At 43.4% G+C, this 19,142-nt stretch overlaps 1 protein-coding gene across 3 annotated transcripts in view; it reads right to left on the bottom strand.

Annotated features, from left to right (window-relative positions):
• cluha (clustered mitochondria (cluA/CLU1) homolog a) overlaps window positions 1–19,142 on the bottom strand; it is a 28,926-nt gene extending 9,784 nt beyond the window's left edge. Inside the window, exons 1-13 of one of the 3 annotated variants that reach the window (XM_050062446.1) lie at window positions 18,792–19,142; window positions 11,477–11,670; window positions 10,832–11,003; window positions 8,824–8,967; window positions 7,652–7,779; window positions 7,327–7,481; window positions 6,745–6,870; window positions 5,034–5,181; window positions 4,851–4,943; window positions 4,257–4,691; window positions 2,757–3,016; window positions 2,259–2,671; window positions 1,219–1,320 (exon numbers count right to left, since the gene is read on the bottom strand). In XM_050062446.1, coding sequence (XP_049918403.1) covers window positions 1,219–1,320; window positions 2,259–2,671; window positions 2,757–3,016; window positions 4,257–4,691; window positions 4,851–4,943; window positions 5,034–5,181; window positions 6,745–6,870; window positions 7,327–7,481; window positions 7,652–7,779; window positions 8,824–8,967; window positions 10,832–11,003; window positions 11,477–11,670; window positions 18,792–18,927 — 2,506 coding nt within the window. In that variant the 5' untranslated portion in view covers window positions 18,928–19,142. Of the gene's footprint in view, window positions 1–1,218; window positions 1,321–2,258; window positions 2,672–2,756; window positions 3,017–4,256; window positions 4,692–4,850; window positions 4,944–5,033; window positions 5,182–6,744; window positions 6,871–7,326; window positions 7,482–7,651; window positions 7,780–8,823; window positions 8,968–10,831; window positions 11,004–11,476; window positions 11,671–17,666; window positions 17,764–18,791 lie in introns of those variants that run through there. The other 2 variants (XM_050062453.1, XM_050062462.1) reach the window with 2 other exon arrangements.

Here is a 19,142-nt window from a genome sequence, read left to right as displayed (position 1 = left end):
TCAGGTTTTTATTTTGTAGACAATTTATCTGTATTTATAGCGTGATGGGATGACAGCACAATGATGTGTGTGGTATTATTGGAAAGCTCTGCTCCTGCGCTTTCATGTGATATGCGTGGCATTTCTGTGCAAGCTTGCATTCGCGAGTAATCCATCTAAGAGTAATGTGTGTGCAGAGCTGTATGAAAGCTCTGTTATACAATGTGTGTGCAGAGCTGTATGAAAGCTCTGTTATACATAATTTTAGTCTAACTTTATCATTTTTTTCGCTGTGAAAACACTGGACTACCGACAAGTGCTTGGCCTTGTCGGAAAGAAAACACTGGACTACCGACAAGTGCTTGGCCTTGTCGGAAAGCTTCAATTCCCATAGGGTTAAAAAGTGCTGCTATTCTGCATTACAATCATTCCCCCAGCTGCTCATGCTGAAGACTTGGAACCAATCAAAAGCCCCGTTTCCACCAAACACGTTCAGTATGGTACCTTTGGAACCAAAAGTAACCCTTCAGACATGGTATCTAGACCCTAGGTCCGCTAGGTCCATTCCCTGTATTTCCTCATCACCGGTGACACAGATGGAAGTCTGCACCTTGTTTATCGTCCTCAGAACGAGGCTGCACGCCAACAGTTTCAGAACAAAACAGAACAGGCTGCAGTGAGAGTCCCTTTCCATATATATTTATTTGAAAATAGCAGGTTTGTGCATTCAGTCCTTCTAAGGCAAGCTCAGGGGTTTAGTGTTGCCGTAGTCCACAGGAACAACGCTCTGCAACGTTTTATTTTCTCCTAGTGAGGATTGGGATATATGACGTCTTGGCTGAAATTAATACATATAAACACTTGAAGATCCTCTCATTACCGAAAGAGTATGACATATAGTAACAAATGTAATGGTCAAAGTTGTCACAGTGAAATTTAAGGTGTGTTGATTGATTCACATCGTCGGCTCGTGCATTGAGTAACATTACAAGTAAACGTTCCACCTTAAAAGTTGCCGGCAGTGAATTAAATTTAATTAAATTCATCTAAGTAAATAAAATAGTTACAGTTTACTGATTAAACTCTCCACACTATGAACAGTGGTTACATGAGCCTCAAACCAGCCACAACTCAGCCCTGAGAAAAATGTTAACATGTTCTAATAGAAAGCCAAAATAAAAGTATGAACCTGTAAATGAGCATAACAGATTCCCTTTAAATCATCCCTGCTGTGCTTACCTGGAGAGAAGATATCAGGGTTGAAGCGAATGTCAAACGACGTGCTGCTGATGGAGCCGACTGCCTTGCAGGCGTTGAGGACGACCTCGCGGCTTTTGGGATCTGTTTGTGATTAGGACCAAATACAAAGAAAAGGTGGAAAACTGTTAAAAGTAACGGCGACAGACACATCATGGCAACATGTCAGTAGAGAGAAACCATGTCCACATTAAGCCACCTGAAAACTAAGAGAGAGACATGACGCTCAGACAGAGTTGTTTGCTTTGGTTCAATGATATAAAGACACCAATTTGCTGTCACCTCCAACTCTCTGTGTGATCACTTATCTCATTAATTGGTTTAATTATCAGGGACAGTGCACATTAATACACATTTAATGTGCCAGAGTTGGCCCAGAGGCTACTTTTCATCCGCAGTATTGATCAGCTGTCTTGGCTTTTGAAATGTCAAGACAGCTGATCACACAATATGGATACTATCATTGATGTTGTAAGCATAAAATAGTGATTTAATAAGCTCATTGTAGACATGGCCTTTGCCGAGTACCCACCACCAATTCAAAGCAGTCGATAAACACACACAACAGATTAGATTTAAGATCAATTGAGCAGCACACAAATTGTTGAACATGAGATTATTTCATCGTTCACAAACACATTTGAGTTAATGAACACAGCAGCTGATTATTCAGTTTATTGGGTCATATCCCACAGCAGACGCATCACAGACGGGGACATTAAGAGATGGGTTGACTGGGGGCCAACACTCGTCCCCACTGCAGGCTGAGGACTGAGCAGGGACAGCTAGCCTGGTGGAAAGAAGCCACTAAAGCCCAGAGCTTGTATTATAATGCTCTATGTGATACTCTACTACTCTACTGCTAAGGACACACACATTCTCTACAACTAACAGCAACAGAAAACACTAATTGGTTTAATATCACTTCTCTGACAAACACTACTTTGTCTATGCAATCATCCACCAGAGTAGCTCTCCCTGCGACGTCCTGGCCTCACGTTTTGGGGTATTTTTGGACGTACCAATACAAGATCCATCTTCGGCAACTAAGGTCTCCGCCAGCTCTTTGGCCTGAGCTAATCCTGGAATACTTTCCTCAAGCTCCTTACCCTCCAGTGGGCTCTTGCATTCCCCGTTCTGAGTGGCTGCTGGTTCGAGAGGCCCGTTTGTGGCGGGCTTTGTGGAGTTTTCTTCAGCGTCAGTCGCTGCCTGTGAGGCAGCAGAGGTGTCTGTCTGGCTTGTACTGTCCGTGGAGACCTCTGTTGCACTGGAACTATCTGATGCAGTGGTCTGTGTCTGTGTCTGGGTTGTGTCGGTGTTGCTTTCTGTGGGTGTTTCCGCTGTTTCTGTGATGGCGGGTGTGTCAGTCTTAGCGTCCTTATTTGCTTTCTGTTGCATGAGCTGTAATGCTGCCATCTTCATGAAGAGAAGATATCTGTGGAGACACGGAACATTTAACACATTTAAAAAACTCTTCTAATGGTGGAAATGTGATGACACACACCAGCGCAGACACCTACCTGTGCTCAACAAAGGCCTCTATGAGCTCTTGGCGTAGACAAGCCAGGCGGTGGCGGTGCTGGCGGGGGAAGCCTTGGCGCTGACTCTCTGGAGGAAGCTCCTCTCCATCCACAGGCAGGAAGTTGAGGTCAGGAGGGAAGGTACGAAGAAGGTCTAGTATGTAGTGTCGGCCGTCATTTCCGATGATGCCCTTACACTCGACAGAGGAGCACAGCTCTACTGTCTCGTTTTTCTCGTTCAGCACGCTGTGTCTCTGGACCTAAAATTTACACCCAGTGAACAGAAAAATTTACTTGTTAGAGAATCAAAGTATTAAAAAGTAAAAGTGGATTGCTGCTACATTTCAACAACAAATCCATTTTCTTGATTTTTGTTTCTTATTCATTATCAAAGCTGGCTTCCTGTGATTGTGTTAGTTGCAGCAGTTAATGATTGCATTGAAAATAGGAATACTGAGATTCTTTTTTTGCAACCTTCCTTTTTTATACGTGGGTGTACGTCCTTTTATTTATATGTTTTTATTATTTCTATTTATGTATTGGTTTTATTTACCCTTTTATTTTTGTGGGTTTTCTTTCCTTCACTGACTAAATGATGATCTGCATTGACAAAGGATGTATTAACACTGCTTTTTAACATAACAACCCCTAAGTATTTCCAGTCAGGCCAGTGAGAATCCTCCTCCTACTACTACTACTGAACATAAAATGTGGTTTATTGAACATTTTACACTACTTGTTGAACTCATTACAGTATAATTATTTTAGAAATAATGCATGACTGATATGTTTTAATTAACATTTAAAGAAAATGTGCCCCCTGCAGTACTACAAAGTACCTCTAGGGGCATCTGCGGCTCAGGAGGTAGATCAAAAGGTCAGTGGTTTGATCCTCAACTCTTCCAGTCCGCATGTCAAAGTACCCATGGGCAACATAAAGAACCCAAAATTGCTCAGTGTGTGAGTGTTCGAATGTTTAAATAATGAGCAGGTGGTACCTTGTATGGGAGCCTCGGCCATCAGTGTATGAACGCGTGTATGGGTGAATATGGCACGTAGTGTTAATGCGCTTTGAGGGGTCGGAAAGGCGCTACACAAATTCAAGTCCATACCATTTACTTTTTAAAGTACCATTTGAGAAACACTGCTCAGGTGAGTTCTTAGTGCAGCAGGATGTGTATATGGGACTGATTCAGGATAGACTAGAGCGCCCTTGTTCATGTCACCCAGTGTAAAAATGTAATGATGTAATGGTGTGACTCATTGATGCATTTTTTGGATATTAATGGAGGACACAGAGGAGTATGCTGTGTCAGGGACTGGCTTCACAGGAAATACTTATTAGTTGGATCGATTCATTATTGGTTTTGGTCTTTACATTGGCTTTACTGACATATGAAAAACATACAATATCACCAGACTTATCATTTAACACTAAAGGTATGCACTGTGAAATACACATACAGTCACGCGAGCAGAAACGATCACCGTGTTACTGACCTTGAGTGGCCTGCTGGTCTTCTCCAGCAGCTCCAGGTATTTGCTGTGAGACACAACCGTCTTCCCAAAGTCAATGGAGCCGTAGATGACGCTCTGCTCCTGCTCGCGCTCCAGGATACCAGGGATGATGGACTGGGCTGTGACACGGTATCCCCTGTAGTCCACCACTACTGTCCCCAGAGTGTACAGACCCTCCACGTCCACTGCCCCGTAAGCCCGCACTCCATTCAAGTCATTGGTGGGCGCAGCGTGGGCAGCGGCATCTCCACCCAGCTCGCGATAGTGGTCCCGTACATCGAAGCCCAGGCTGAAGAAGATGTTGTTCCAGATGAACATCTGCATGCGCGTTTCCTCGCCGGGGTTGATGGCCATTACGTTGCCATCGATGACTGCCATGGCGCCTCGAGTGGCAGCTGCTGCAAAGTCACTGTGAACCTGCAGGAGGAAAAAAAGGAGGCATTAGTGGGCTAAAAGAAGAAGCTGTTACACATTAAAAAGTTACACTCTGACACATTGACCATTAACAGAGTGAGTCAGCAGTTTGTGTGACTCAGCATCATCTGGTCTCTGCTGTTAAATGTGTGAAGGTGGTACCTTGAATATTGCCCTCTCCCTCAGCAGGCGCTCAGGCAGGTTCTTCCGCGGCAGCTCTCTGGTGGTCTGCAGCTCCTCATTCCAATCTCTGGTCTGAAGACAAATCAGCACAAAAACTATTAACACTGTAAAAACTTACATTACTTGTCTGCCTGATGTGCTGCAGTGGTCAGCTGTGCCCACCTGTCCAGGTATGTGCTCCTCATAACCCAAGCGGGAGGTGTAGGCATCCTCAGCTCGCACACAGTCCATGGCGTGGTCTACCTGCGGAGCTGTCCAGCTGTACACCTGGAAGGGCGTGGCTATCCTCTCAAACGGGTGTCTCTGGACCCTGCAGCAACAACACATTACACAGTTAAAAAACGGCATCATATGGGTGGTCTTCTTTCATACACATCACCAACATTTATTTTGTCTTGTTTAGTTTAATTTTTTTATTGTGCTTTCAGACTTTGACCTCCTGTCCAGGTCTCAACAATAAAAGAAAATGTATTCTCACCTGGTTAAATAAAGTTAATGAATGAACTTTAGAGTGATCGCAGGACAAACGCACAAGAGTGAAGAAGAGAAGCTTTTGTACAGCGCAGAGGACAGATCTGAGCAGAGAGACACTGCGCTATAGTAATGGTGTGTAACTAAGTACATTTATTCAGGTACTGTACTAAAGTATACATTTGAGGTACTTGCACTTAACTGCATTTACATTTTATGCAACTTCATACTTGAACTGCGCCACATCTCAGACACAGATATTGTACTTTCTACTCCACTGCATTTATCTGACAACTTTAGTTATTTTTCAGATAACAGTTTTTCATACACTTCCTGTGAGCAGTATTATTTGAAATAAGTACAACCTTAAACATCTACAGCAGTAAAATGCATCATACACTGATGCAGCAGTAGCATTACTCTAAAAACATCATGCTTTATATAAAACAATGTGGGACTATTTTACTGCACTGACTGTTGCACCGCCTCACGACGCCTGTGTCTCAGATAACCACTTGCATTTGAACACACTGCAAAGTCTACATGCAACAGCCCACTAGTACATTTTGCGCCTGTGTGAGAGGAAATAACTCCATAGCAGCAGGCGGCAGCATTCTGTATTCGTCATTCAGAAAGGGAAACCAACAGGACGGATTCAAGATGCTAGTTAGCCACTTAGTACATTAACAACACTGCCTGGTGCTGAAAGAACAAAGGATATTTACCGTGTGCCAGCAAACAATAACACAAACAATTACGAACCATTTCTACTTCAGAGCTCGATGGCAACAAAAAAAGAATCTTATCTCATATAACAAGATTGTTTTGATCTCTCGCCTGCTTGACTCAAGTGTTTTGTTTACTTTCCTCACTTTTGTTTCTCCTCTTGTGCACTGAGCTGAACTGCCAATTAGAGTGATTTCACTCACCAATTGGCTCCACCGGCTCCAATGCCAATTTAAAATGCTGAATCAGCCGAGAAAAAGCTAACAAGGGCCAACAAGGGCAAACGGTGTGTGACCCACTGCAAAAACTACAGACACTCACCAACAGCCTGAAATTGAGCAACACCTAACTGCTGGTGTGGTGTGTCAAGACCCTTACTTTTTCTACTTTAAGTACATTTGCTGAGAATACTTAAATACTTTTACTTAAGTAATGGATTTTTATTTTTAATGGATGTTCACAGTTTGATATTAAGTACTTTTACTTCAGTGAAAGATCTGAATACTTCTTCCATCGCTGCTGAGGTATTACAGGTACATTTTCATCCTGCCACACAGGATGAGCATCAGCTCTGTCGCTCTGAATTGCCCCAATACAATACAGTCATTCAGTATGAAGGGAAGTTGACCACTGACAGGAGAAAACAATGAAGGGAAGCTGAGGGGGAAGTTGTTACCTTTTCTTTTGCAGGGCAGTGAAGTTCTTCTTGAAGGCAGGGCTGATCTGGCTCAGCAGCTCCACCAGAGAATGGCTCAGGAAGCTGGGATTGGCTGGCTTAGGGTTGAAGGTATAGGTAGTAGATCTGAAATACACACATTAATATCATTATGATGATTTTTTGTAACAAGTCTACTAACTGGAATGAAAATTTTAACAACTAAACAAGCCTGAACAGGAAGTAATTTCCCTGTAGCGATGTAGGTCTCCAAACTACAGAACAATAAACATGACAGGAGCTTATAATAGCTGATATCAAGTTGTTAGAAACAGAGGGATAACCCTGCTCCACGCCATGGTATCTCTCCCACATCTACTTTTGAATGTAATCCAATTGTGTGACCGATAAGTCCTTGTTGGCATCTAAAACTAATCCAAAATTAGGATCCTGGAACTGTTAATGCCAAGTGACTGCCAAATGCTTTGTGTATATACTATGTATGAAGAGATTATGGGGGCTTAAAGGTGGAGAGTCCACTGCAGTGAAAACAGGGAGCTGTAATGAGATACAGAGTTGAAATGAGCTGAAAAGGTGACTGACTGGTTGAGGTAGAAGCCGCGTGTAGAGGCGGTGACGCTGACATGACGCTCCTCCACAGTCACGATGTACAGGTACATGAGGTCACCGTGCATCTTCCTGTTTCCTGGTGGAGGGTTCCAGCCACTCATGGTCAGGACCTTCAGGCACTGCATAGGCTGTTGGAGGTGTCAAAATCATTGGTCAAAGGAAATACATTAAAAAAATCAGTCTCTTATTCCATTACTGACACTTAGGGTATTGTTTGTGTAATCACTTTCTATTTTCACAAAAATATGATTTCTCCAAATCGGACCACATGTAGTGCCTGAAAAGCGCTGCTCCTCACCTTCCAGTCCTTGTTCTGTGGCTGGAGGGGCACCAGGGGGCGATCTTTGCTGCCGGGCAGGATGTGCTCTGGGGGGGTGCAGTCGATCTGCTCCAGCTCGGTGCCCTTTTTCTTCCGCTTACCACTATCTGCAGTCACATAAAAGCAAGCACACTGAATGTCTGCAGTCCACGATGCTATTAGGGGTCTTAATCACTAGTTTCATCACGATATAATATTGTATCAATACTTTGAACAATACGATATATGCAGATATCACAACGTCTGTCACGATACGATTTCGATTCAATTCAATTCAGCAGCCTGCGACTGATGAGATGATATCATGTGCCGATTTAACACAATCGGTTACAAAAGAAGCTGCCACCCCTTTCTTTTTTGCTTTTGACCATAAAAGAAGAAAACAAATAAATAATTGTAAATAACTGTAGCCAGTTAATTGCAGTAAAGCTTCCTTTAAACAGACTCAATGAAGACACATAAAAACATGAGTTTCACAAATTTATTAAATTTAGCTCAGTAATAACTGTCAGGGTTTCATAGACTAAACAACTGTTTTGTGCTAGTAACCCACTATTAGCTCAGGCACCTTTACAATGCATTAATTAGCCTAGCGGCTAGCAGACTTTTCCTCTACTAATAGCTTAACAAATTACATGTATTTGGTAAACTTTTCTTACTCAATAATTCATCCAGTAGTTACTCAATGCAACTTCTGACAGAAGAGCACGGTTAAATTGCCTGCATGGACATTTTCTTAGTATAGCAGCAGCTGATGTCACCATAGCGAGCAGTAAGAGATGTGAGATAACCAGCCAGGTTCATCTCGTCTTATAAGTATTTTATCTTGTAACAGCATTGTCTACGTACAGCATGTGCTTTGTTTGTTGACCTGTCTTTTCTCTGAAATCCAAAATATTTCCACACTGCTGATTTATTTCCAAGGGGAGAGTAAATAAATCAAGGCGTATCCTAAAGACGATGGGATGGATCAATGTTTTCACTTGGTATTGCTGGTATTGGATCATTAAATCTATGCATTAATCCAAATCAATGAATCGGTACACCCCTTGTTACTATTCATGCGTGACACTGTACATTAACACTGTACCAGATGGCTGTGCAGGACACAGGCTGTTCATCTACCCTTAATGTCTCATATGGTGTCATACCTCCGAGGTCTCCATCAGTGAAGATGCTGAGGAAGGACAGGGAGTTGCAGTCCACCCCGTTGTAGGCGTCTGAGGGGTCCAGACTTTTCAGTAGGTCTCTGATGTGACGCACATGGATGCGGGCCTCGCGCACTGTGTAGGGCTCTGGAGAGAAGAGAGACAGGAGAAATGGAGAGGTTATAAATAGCAGGCAGTGAGTGGTTTGACGTGTAACAGATCAGCCTAATGGACACTTCAAATGAACGACAACTCAATTGTGTTGAGTCTTGTGCCAGCAGCTACACATCGACCTCAGCAAGAAAGATATTGTATCACGCTGAAGATGAAGGGTAAAACATCGAATCCAGAGTGTTTTTTATTTATGTTTAATGTTTTTAAATTAATACACAGTAATGGAAGAAGTACTTGAATCTTTTAGTTAAAGGGACAGTTCAACCCAAAATCCAAAACACGTATTATTCCTCTTACCTGTAGTGCTATTTATCAGTCTAGATTATTTTGGTGAGTTGCTGAGTGTTGGAGATATCGGCTGTAGAGATGTCTGCCTTCTCTCCAATATAATGGAACTAGATGGCACTCGGCTTGTGGTGCTCAAAGCGCCAAAAAATACATTTGAAAAACTCAGCAGCAATGTCTCTTTCCAGAATGACCATGACCCGGTTACTCAAGATAACCCACAGACCTTGTCATGAGCAGTTTCATGTAGGAACTATTTTCTTTCTACACCTGCTAACCGAATCACTGCGTAGAGGGAAGCTTGCATTTACTGCTAGCTCACCTAGCACCACTGAGCTAGCCAATGTTAAAGCTCAACCACTCATTTTCATATCTCAACACTGTCTCGAGCACGAGCTTCTCCTCCATGAGTAGATACTTAATGTTTTGATGTTGCAGATGGAAAATGTGGAATTCAAAAGAGGCTGTAGCCAAATTGCAGGCTGTCTTTAACATTATCTTGATTCAGTTTTCACGACTAAAGCCGGTTTTAAATGCTGATAAAACTCAGGTTATGCATTTCTCAAATGTTAGAAAGAGGCCTGTCAACTCTCCTGATGTTCTCACTGCTTGGGGAAACAAGTTAGAGGTTGTCACTTATTATAAATATCTCGGTATTTAGCTTGATGACTCCCTTTCATTTAAACCTCAGGCTGATAATCTTCTTAAAAAGCTGAGGCTGAAGTTTGGGTTTTATTCCAGAAACAGGTCCAATTTCTTCTTTGAGACCAGAAAAGACTGGTTGCTGCTGGATTACAGTGATCTGCTGTACATGAATGCATCTGCACGTTGTTTGCACATGTTAGATCGTGCATATCATAGTGCACTGAGATTTTTTACAAACTGTGAAGCCCTCACTCATCATTGTAGGCTTGATTCCAGGGCTGGTTGGCCATCTTTGACCGTTCGTAGGCTCAGTCACTGGTGTTTGTTCATTTATAAAGCCATACTGGGTAAATGCCCTCTGGCATTTGTACTGAACAGAGATCTAACTGTAGCTTCAGTCTGAGATCTCAAGACTTGGTTTTGCCGCTGTTCCTAGTGTACGGACTGAGCTGGGAAAGAAAAACCACTAAGTGAACTGGTTTCTCTGCCTGATTTTAAAGCTCTCAAGGTTGAATGAATCGGTTGGGTCTTGTCAATCTGTGGAGGTGTTCTAATATTTCTGCATGTTACTGAATATCTTTTATGTTTTTTATTGTGTGGTTGTTTGGCTGTAACTTTTTTTTATGCTGCTGTCTTGGCCAGGTCTCCCTCGTAAGGGATCATTGATCTCAACAGGACAGGAGAGAACGTCACTAAATGTACTTCGTCACTCTCCACATTTATCACATTCTTAGTTTTCCCAGTGAGGACAGTGACTGTGATTACTGTCTCTTCAACGGGTAAAACTGCAGTAATGTGATCACAGCTTGACCTTTTTCCAAGCCGTGAAGAAAGCTTTCATTTTCCTTTTTGCACCACCACGAGCAGACAAACCCAAGTGTGAAGAGAAAAAATATATGACTCTGACCTTCCACCACTTTGAGCAGCGAGCCCTCCTGCAGACCCTCGATGGACTTGAGCTCTGCAAAGTTGTCCAGCACGTTTCCGTCCAGCTGCAGTGAGAAGCAGGTGCGGTGGCAGGTGTCCTCCCGGTCCATCAACACCTGATGGATCTCCTGTACCATTTCTTGGGGAGAGACCTGATGGAGGGGAGGGAGGAAGGTAGAGATAAATCCAGCTTCAGACTGATTTGTAGCTTCAGATGTATAACCTGTTTTGTTTCAGACAAATTGTCTTTATTTTCTAGTTTGAAGCTGGTTTGCTTGCATATTCTTAATGATAATGCAGCACAACCCAGTGTTCAGACCAACAACCAGTACAGGTTCCATCTCATATGATCCAGGTATGTAGGTTTAAGTCTTAGATCTATGAGTTTTATATTATGGGGAAGGATATTACAACTGTTAAGTTAATATGGCAGTCACTATTTCCTTCTCTGTCATGACACACTACAGGTAAATTGGGAAAATATCCAGTTCAAGTAACAAGAAGAACATGCATTTATTTGACTGACCAGCAGCCTCCTTGAAATGAATAACAGAGTTCATTTTTATAAGCAGTGCTCTGAACACCTGGGCTAATGAACGGCTGCCTGTGAAGAGCTAATCCTTACCTGCAGGTCAAATGGCTCTGTTCCAGGTGCCTGGATCTTAACAGTGAAGCCTGTGTCCTGGATCACTATCACTTCCTGTTCGTTAGACTCCTCTCCTCCGTCCGCCTCACCGTTCCCATCCTGCTTTGACTCGGCCTCCTCTGTGCGCTCGTGAGCCCCGTCACCGTTCACCATGGCTGTATCTGCACTGTGCCCTGTAGAGGAAGCGACACACAGGCTCATCAGTGAAGCTTCCACCGAGCGATGGAGTTAAAGGAGCAGTTCACCTACGAGATGACAGTTTGTTTATCAGCTACCCGCCCTGTGCTCTGCTGAATTTGTGAAGAAGGCTTTGTTTTTCTCGCATGCCTCCAGGGAAGGAGGAATCCAAAAAACGGAGAAAATGCTTGATGAATTGAAGTCATAGGGGTCCACATCTAACATTTGGTTTACAAACTCCCTAGCAACACATGCAGGAGTCTAATTTATCCAGTCGTATGCTTCGTACTTCCCAAACACATGCATTTTTACTAAAACCTTGCTATTTAAAACACTTCGACGCCTCCGAGTAGTGTGCCTGGGCTAGCATGTGTGTTTGACCTCTGCTCATGCATTTCAATGAGCAGAGTTCAACTGCGGCCACTTGTAACCAGGAGGTTACTCATCCGTGTGCGAGACTGTTTTTGCAGAAGTGTTTTAAATAGTAAGCTTTTAGAGAACATGCTTGTGTTTGGGAAGTACCCAGCATACAACTGGATAAATGAGACTTGGATTATGCTGCACAAGTTGTGTGAGAGAGTTTGTGAATGGATGTTTTGAAATAGCTTTGCTCTTGATAAACACGGATCCCCTTTACTCCAATCCATCAAGAATTTTAATTCATCATGAAGCATAAAACAAAAAAAAGCTTTCTTCATGGATTCAACATAACACGTAATATACAAGTTCTCAGTATATGGGTGAAGTATTCCTTTAAATTTGACATTTAGGGCATTTAAACCACCTTTACTTAAGTCTGAAACAATACAAGCAGCAATCTACATTCTTTAATGAGTATCAGAACAGCTCCACTCTCTAGGAATCGACAGCTGCCGTTAAATAATCTGATCAACAGGGAGCACCACCTTCAGACGGTCAGTCGAGCAAAGCAAGCCGTCCTGACAACACCACCACCAGACATTTCTACAGAGACGCTACCTGGCAGCCATGTCACAAACAAAGCACACAGACCGAGAGGCTGGATGACCTAACCGATAACCTCATGAAATATTTATGAATGAATGAACAGAGCCGACAAAGCTCAGGTACAGCATGTTAGGGCCGTGGTGTTCCTATATGTCATTCAACCTTGCAGAATACAGGCAATAGGATCTGGACCTTGTGACATCACAGAACAAGTACAAACTCTTCTAAAAAGTTGAAACTAAAACACAGATCGCGTAACGAAAACATGACACTAAGCAGCAGGCGTTCATTTCTGCTGATCTACAGAAAAGCAGCAACCTGCTGGAACCAACACTGTTGCATCACCAGAGGGAATTTAGCCAGAGAGCCTTGAGAGATTGAATACAAAAGATTTCAGCATTCACAGGAGGGAATTACTGGTCACTTGCCTGGCTGATTGTGGCAAATATAATACCTGCAGACAACTAAGAAACCATTCAGCAGCTGCCGTTACTCTTTTGTGAACATTCAATCTCTTACATGACAGTTACTCATTATCTTTATATAACAAGAATGACATAAAAAAATCTGAGCTTATGAATGATCTCATTATACGAGGTTTGCATGCATTATATTTTCCAGAGTGAGTAACAGTTAAGGTGAGAAGGAAATGACATGAATAAGAATGAGCCTCCCGGGAGCATTGATTCAAAAAAGGCAGGGCTGAGTGTGTGGATGTCTCGCTGGGACACGACTGCTGCCAGCCAGTGTCCTTGGTCACTGTCAAGGGTAAACAGCGTCAGGGTTACTGAAGAGAAGGGGGCCAGAGGGAGGGGTGGGGCCTCATAACTGGACCACGACCCCCGAATGCACTGAAATGGTGGAGGAGCGGGGGAGGAAGCACAGGAGAGAAAGGCGACCAGCCACGCTCTGAATAACAAACACAACAGCTTCAGAGCACACACACAAGTTCGCAGTGTTAGAACCATTAGAGAATGAGGGCTCGGTGTCAAGTGCTTCAGTGAAGCTGTATTTGTTTTCAGTGTCAGTACAGTATCAGATCTGAGCTGAGGTCCTGTTAACAGCTTCAGTTATTCTCCTTCTTAGACCTGCAAACCTAAGAGAACTCTAGTCTGTTTCTTCAGCTGCTAAATGCTCCACAATGTTCACCAGCTAGTCTCTAACTGTGTCCGCCTGCTGTTCAGTGCTGAGAAAGTAGCGCACAGTGGGTTTTAGGAGCTAAATCCCTGGAAAACGATGCAATGAGAGCAGTGAGAGTGAACCAAAACAGTAAAGTTGTAGGCCAGACAGCAAGAAAATGAGCTGAGTCACCCCTCTCACTTTGTCATTTCATAGAATTATACTATTTAAATGTTGATTATAGCCAATTTAAAGCAACAGTGTGTAGGATTTAGCAGCCTCTAGTGGTGAGGATTGCAGAGTGCAACCAGCTGAAACTTTTACCATGTGCCAGGTATGAACTCCCGCTCTAGATTCCTTCACTGTTCAGTGTTTACAAGGTTTTTACCAGGAGCCGAATTATCCACAAGGGTCTCTTCTTCTCCAAAACAAACGGGCATGGTGATTAAAACCAATAAAAACGGTTCAGCTCATCATGGAGGGGCTGCTAACTGTGGTGGCTAATGCTAAAGCACAAATGTCCCCATCTAGAGCAAGTGTTTTGTTTGTCCGTTCTGGGCTAATGTAAAAAAATGGCGGCGCATCATGGCGATCTCCGTAGACGAGGACCAATTCCCTAAGTAGATATAAATGGCTTGTTTTAAGGTAACAAAAACACGACTATCCTTTTTCCCCCAGTGATTATACACTAAAGCAGTGGGTCGGTCCAAACGTGCGACATGGTTCAATTCTGAATGGACCTCAAGCGACCTGAAAAGCTGTCGTGTTTGTTAAAGAACACTGGATTTCCATCTCAGAGCTTTTATTTTGAAGTGCCATTTCCTGCTGTAGAGTAAATAACTAACAGACAGCTACTTGAGAGAGACAGCAAACTAGCTCGACGACCTGGCCAAACACAAGTCAACACTGAATGTATTAAACTGTGTGGACCTTGAACTACTGACTAAGGAGAAATCTGGACCCCATGGCTGGACCAGTTGGGAACCACTGTACTAAAGAAAACATACTTATTATATTATATTCCATTTATGTCAAAACCCTCCTAAATCCTACACATTGGACCTTTAATAAGCAAACACACAGTTACCATATTTCAGTGACCTTTTAACACCGTCTTTGTGGTTTAACCCCGAACTTATTCCAACAAATTGTGGTTCAGTTATAAAGGACAAAGCATGGAGGTGGTGTTTAATGAGCAATATCATATACAGTAGTTTAAACGTTTTAGCTTGTAGCATTCGCCACATCAGACAGGCAAAGGTACAAAGTGCCAGATTTCAGAGTGTGATTGATGAGGCAATCCAGCTCCAGCCCATGTGTTGCAAAACTGACCCTTTTGCTTTAATGGAAGAAGGTTCAGTGGGAAGCGGGGAGAGGGGAATGGTGACGTTCAACAGTAAACAGGACAAATCTCATGCCTGCTATTGTTTTAAAGGGAAGGAAGAAGACAAGCATAGAGATTTTTCCTTGATGCATTTCCTGTTGAAATGAGATACGGTGGTGAGATATAATATGGTGGTGGTTGAGGCTTGAGCGACACAGCAGTTTAATCTAGTAGGAGATGTAGGAGTGCCCAAAATGTGATATTTCTGGTTGGCATTTTTTATCGTGGGAAGATACATAAACCATCACAAGGTAACCAGACAGGAGTGCTCAAGGTGAAGGTAAAGAACCACTGAAACAAGAACACTGATCAGATAAAGACAGAAGTGAGGTAAAAACCAGACACAATGAAACTCTACAGCAAGCAAAGGTTTACACTGTAACTGACCCATTTGCCCTCCGACTACACTTCTCTGAGTCAAACTGCCAACTCATAGTGATCATTCACATCAGCTTCTTTCAGGTGATGTAATACTTAGAAATGCAGCTCTCTCTGCTTCTCTTGAGAACAACAAAATAATAAATCCAGCAGCCAGCTATCTATCCACTCTGAGGCCTTGACATGGGGACCCTGGCTGCTGCCATGGCAACATTTAGCAGCCAGACAACCCTGAAAACAACAACAACAACACACAAGGTCTGTCTGTAATCATGTTTGCTGCACCACACGGAGGAAACCTCCTGGTGGACGGACAGAATCTGAGTCATGCAATGGGAATTCACTGCTGCAAATACTGAATACAAGGACTGTTTGGCATTATAAACATGAATCACTGAATGAATGATAATATTAACATTCCCACATGCGCCTTGTGACATGAAGCTGCATGAAGATGACAGAAACGGAATACAAAAGCTCTGACTGTGGACTGGTGAGGAAGACAGAGCCAGAAGAGGTGTAGTGCCAGGATGTCAGTGACTCCAGAGATTATCCAGGTCACTCTTCACCCAACTGGAGCATTAAGCCCCTTAAAACACCTAACAGTGACCCTTGCCTCAATCTGTCTGCTCTGCCATGTGCTGCTTGTATGTCCTGATACAACTCTGCACTGACAGCCCAGTGGTAACTTTGGTATCAGACATGTTTAGACTATCAGTCCTATCCTTGTCTCTCATATGTGACAGTTGAGGGAGGTTGCAAGTAGGATGCAGCAAATGTGACCATTTTCATCACCAACTCTGGGTTAATTTGTTCATCATTCGGGCCATAAAATAAGAATGATAAACTTTAAACACAGAAAGAACGAAATGAACTAACAGCCAAACACTGGGCACATAGTAAAACAGGGTAAGACCAATTAAAATGTCATTAAAATTAAGTAAAATCCCTGAAATGCAATTCTAAAAAAGCAGGTTTTTAAAAGAGATTTAAAAGACGAGACACAGTTTGCAGCCCTGATGTCCTCAGGCAGGTTATTCCAAAGTCTAGGAGCTCTGTCTGCAAAGGCTCTATCACCTTTCTGAATTAATCTGGACCCAGGTACAACAAGGAGTAACCCATCTGAGGATCTCAGGATGAGAGAAAGGACGTAGGGCAACAACAGATCAGATAACTTGGAGCAAGGCCTCTCAGGGCTTTGTAAGCAATCAATAATGTTTTAAAATCTATTCTAAAGGCAACAGGTAGCCAGGGTAAGGAGGCAAGGATCGGTGAAATGTGGTCATGTTTCCTAGCTAGAGTCAAAATCCTGGTTGCAGAATTTTGGATGAGCTGAAGACGGAAGAGGGATTTTTTTTTTAAGTAAGGCCAGAGAGCAAGGAGTTACAGTAGTTTACTTGAGTAGCTATGAAGGCATGGATTCCAGATTTTTTGGTGTAATGAAATGGTCTTATTTTGAAATGTTTCTGAGTTGATGGAAGCAGGATTGATCCATTGGTTGCACGTTTGTCTGAGCGACACCAGGATCCTGCAATGCTGCAAAATGTCCATCAAACGCTCATGACAACCTCCTAAAGTGCAAGATTAGCTTGCTTGTTTTAACCAACCAACCTATCATGATGAAACATTACTTTTGTTATCACATAAGTCACAGAAAAGCACCATATCACCACAACTGAGAAGCTGGAACTGAAGAATATGTGACATTTCGCTTCAATAATGAACTTGATCCTAACCATTGTTCTGTCCATTGGCTGATCAATTAATGGACTATTTGTTAAAGAGCTCAAATGGAGCATCCACTGCTCCATGTGGGCTCGTGCACATACATCATCCAGCCACATAACCAGCAGAATTCAACAGCAACCAGCTCAGCAGTTTATCCACAAAGCAGCACACGCTCATCCCTTCACAGATACAGCAGTGAGACACTTTTCTTATGAACTGACAGGCAGAGACAATTCAAGGTCCCACATGTCACTGACACACACACACACACACTGCAGGACTGACTCTAGAAGTTGTGTAACGTTAACTTCACCGGCTGACAGTCCGCCTCCCTGTGTAATCTGCCTCTACCGACACCAGTCTGCTGCTGCTCGGCTGCGAGCCGCCACCGTTACTTTTATCTTTCCGTATACTCACCTGCTTTCACGGCTGTTCATGTATTATTAGCGTAACCTTCCCTCTCACTGTGCATGCACCATCATGACTTTTTCTACGACAACCAGCTTCCGCTTCCCGGTCGAGGAGGGACACTCGATCTAATCCTCCCCGGCGGGGAGGAAGGGGGGGCCGCGTACAGTGTTTACCAACCCCCGCCGGCTATTCATCCAACTGTCATCTCTTAAATTGCATAATAATAACAAAAAACACCCAACGTATCTTTCACACAGCTTATCGGACATCATATCCGTTAGATAAAATCACACCATGTGTACGAACCCCCCTGTGTTCATGTGGAGTGTGTGCAGCTCCACTGAAGGTGACCTTCCACTGACATGCTGTTACCGAACATGTGCGTCAATACGAGTTAGCACAACACGAGCTGGTGCAATGTGATACGTGAACAAATCATGTGCTACACAGCCGGTTTGTGTTTTACCAGAAAACACCAATTTTCTGCTCCTTATGCTCGTGCTTGGGACTGAAGCGACGCACCGTTTGCGACAAGAGCGGCAGCTTGCTAGCTAGCTAGCTGGCTAGCCAGTTAGCTAACTAGCCGCATACTCATTTATGCGGAGGCTAGTGTTAGCATACCAGCTAACTTTTTGGGGGGGTTAGTCTGGTGTGCCTGCAATGTCGGTGTAAAGTTAGAGCACATACTTATAGATATGACCGATGGATGTAGAAATGGATCAGATCCAGTGGAGACTGCTAGCTTGCTACTTAGCACACATGAACAGCAGCAAGCTAATTAGCGGATGCTGCTAGGTGCAAGGTGGACCCTCTAAACTTGGAGAGGCTACCAAGGAGATGGTTGAGAGGAGGAGGGGGTGCACCCCACAGACCACCACCTTGGGTCTGAGGACTTTAAAGTCACAAAACAAAGCATGGAGGTAAATGTCATTAGCTTTGGTGGATGCTATGCAGAGACACATGCAACAAAATATTAAATAAACGACACTGACAGCAGGTAATTCACATGGATGCTGGCTATATGAAGATGTAGTGTCAATGTGTATATTATGATATGTGTTATCAGTGTGTGTATAGTGTGTGTTAGGTGTTAAAACAGCAGATCTGCATCAAGCTGCTGCAGAGTCTCACCACAACCGCAGGAATCCTTCAGACGTGTCTTGCTGGATTCTTTGCCGTCCTGGGCTCCATCCCCGGCTTCATCCGCAAGATCAACCGGATTACAGTTAGGCACTGACGCCGGGATGTCATCTGTCTTGCTCACCATGGTCGGCAGTCAGTGTGGCAGCAGAAATACCCCAGCAGCGGTGTTTTAAATATGTTCGTCTGTAGTAGAAATACAAAAATCTGCTTCTCCGGCTAACGCAGGCTAGCTGGCTACATGCGAAGGGTACAAGCTTACAAAAACAAGTCTACCGAGGAAGGACAGTGCTGTACATGGTGCTGATCACACGTGGTTTTCTCCTCCCCTCCCCTTGACCT

This window comes from Epinephelus moara, chromosome 2, assembly GCF_006386435.1.
Source record: "Epinephelus moara isolate mb chromosome 2, YSFRI_EMoa_1.0, whole genome shotgun sequence".
NCBI lineage: Eukaryota > Metazoa > Chordata > Actinopteri > Perciformes > Serranidae > Epinephelus > Epinephelus moara.
This window is presented reverse-complemented; position numbering and strand designations above follow the sequence as displayed.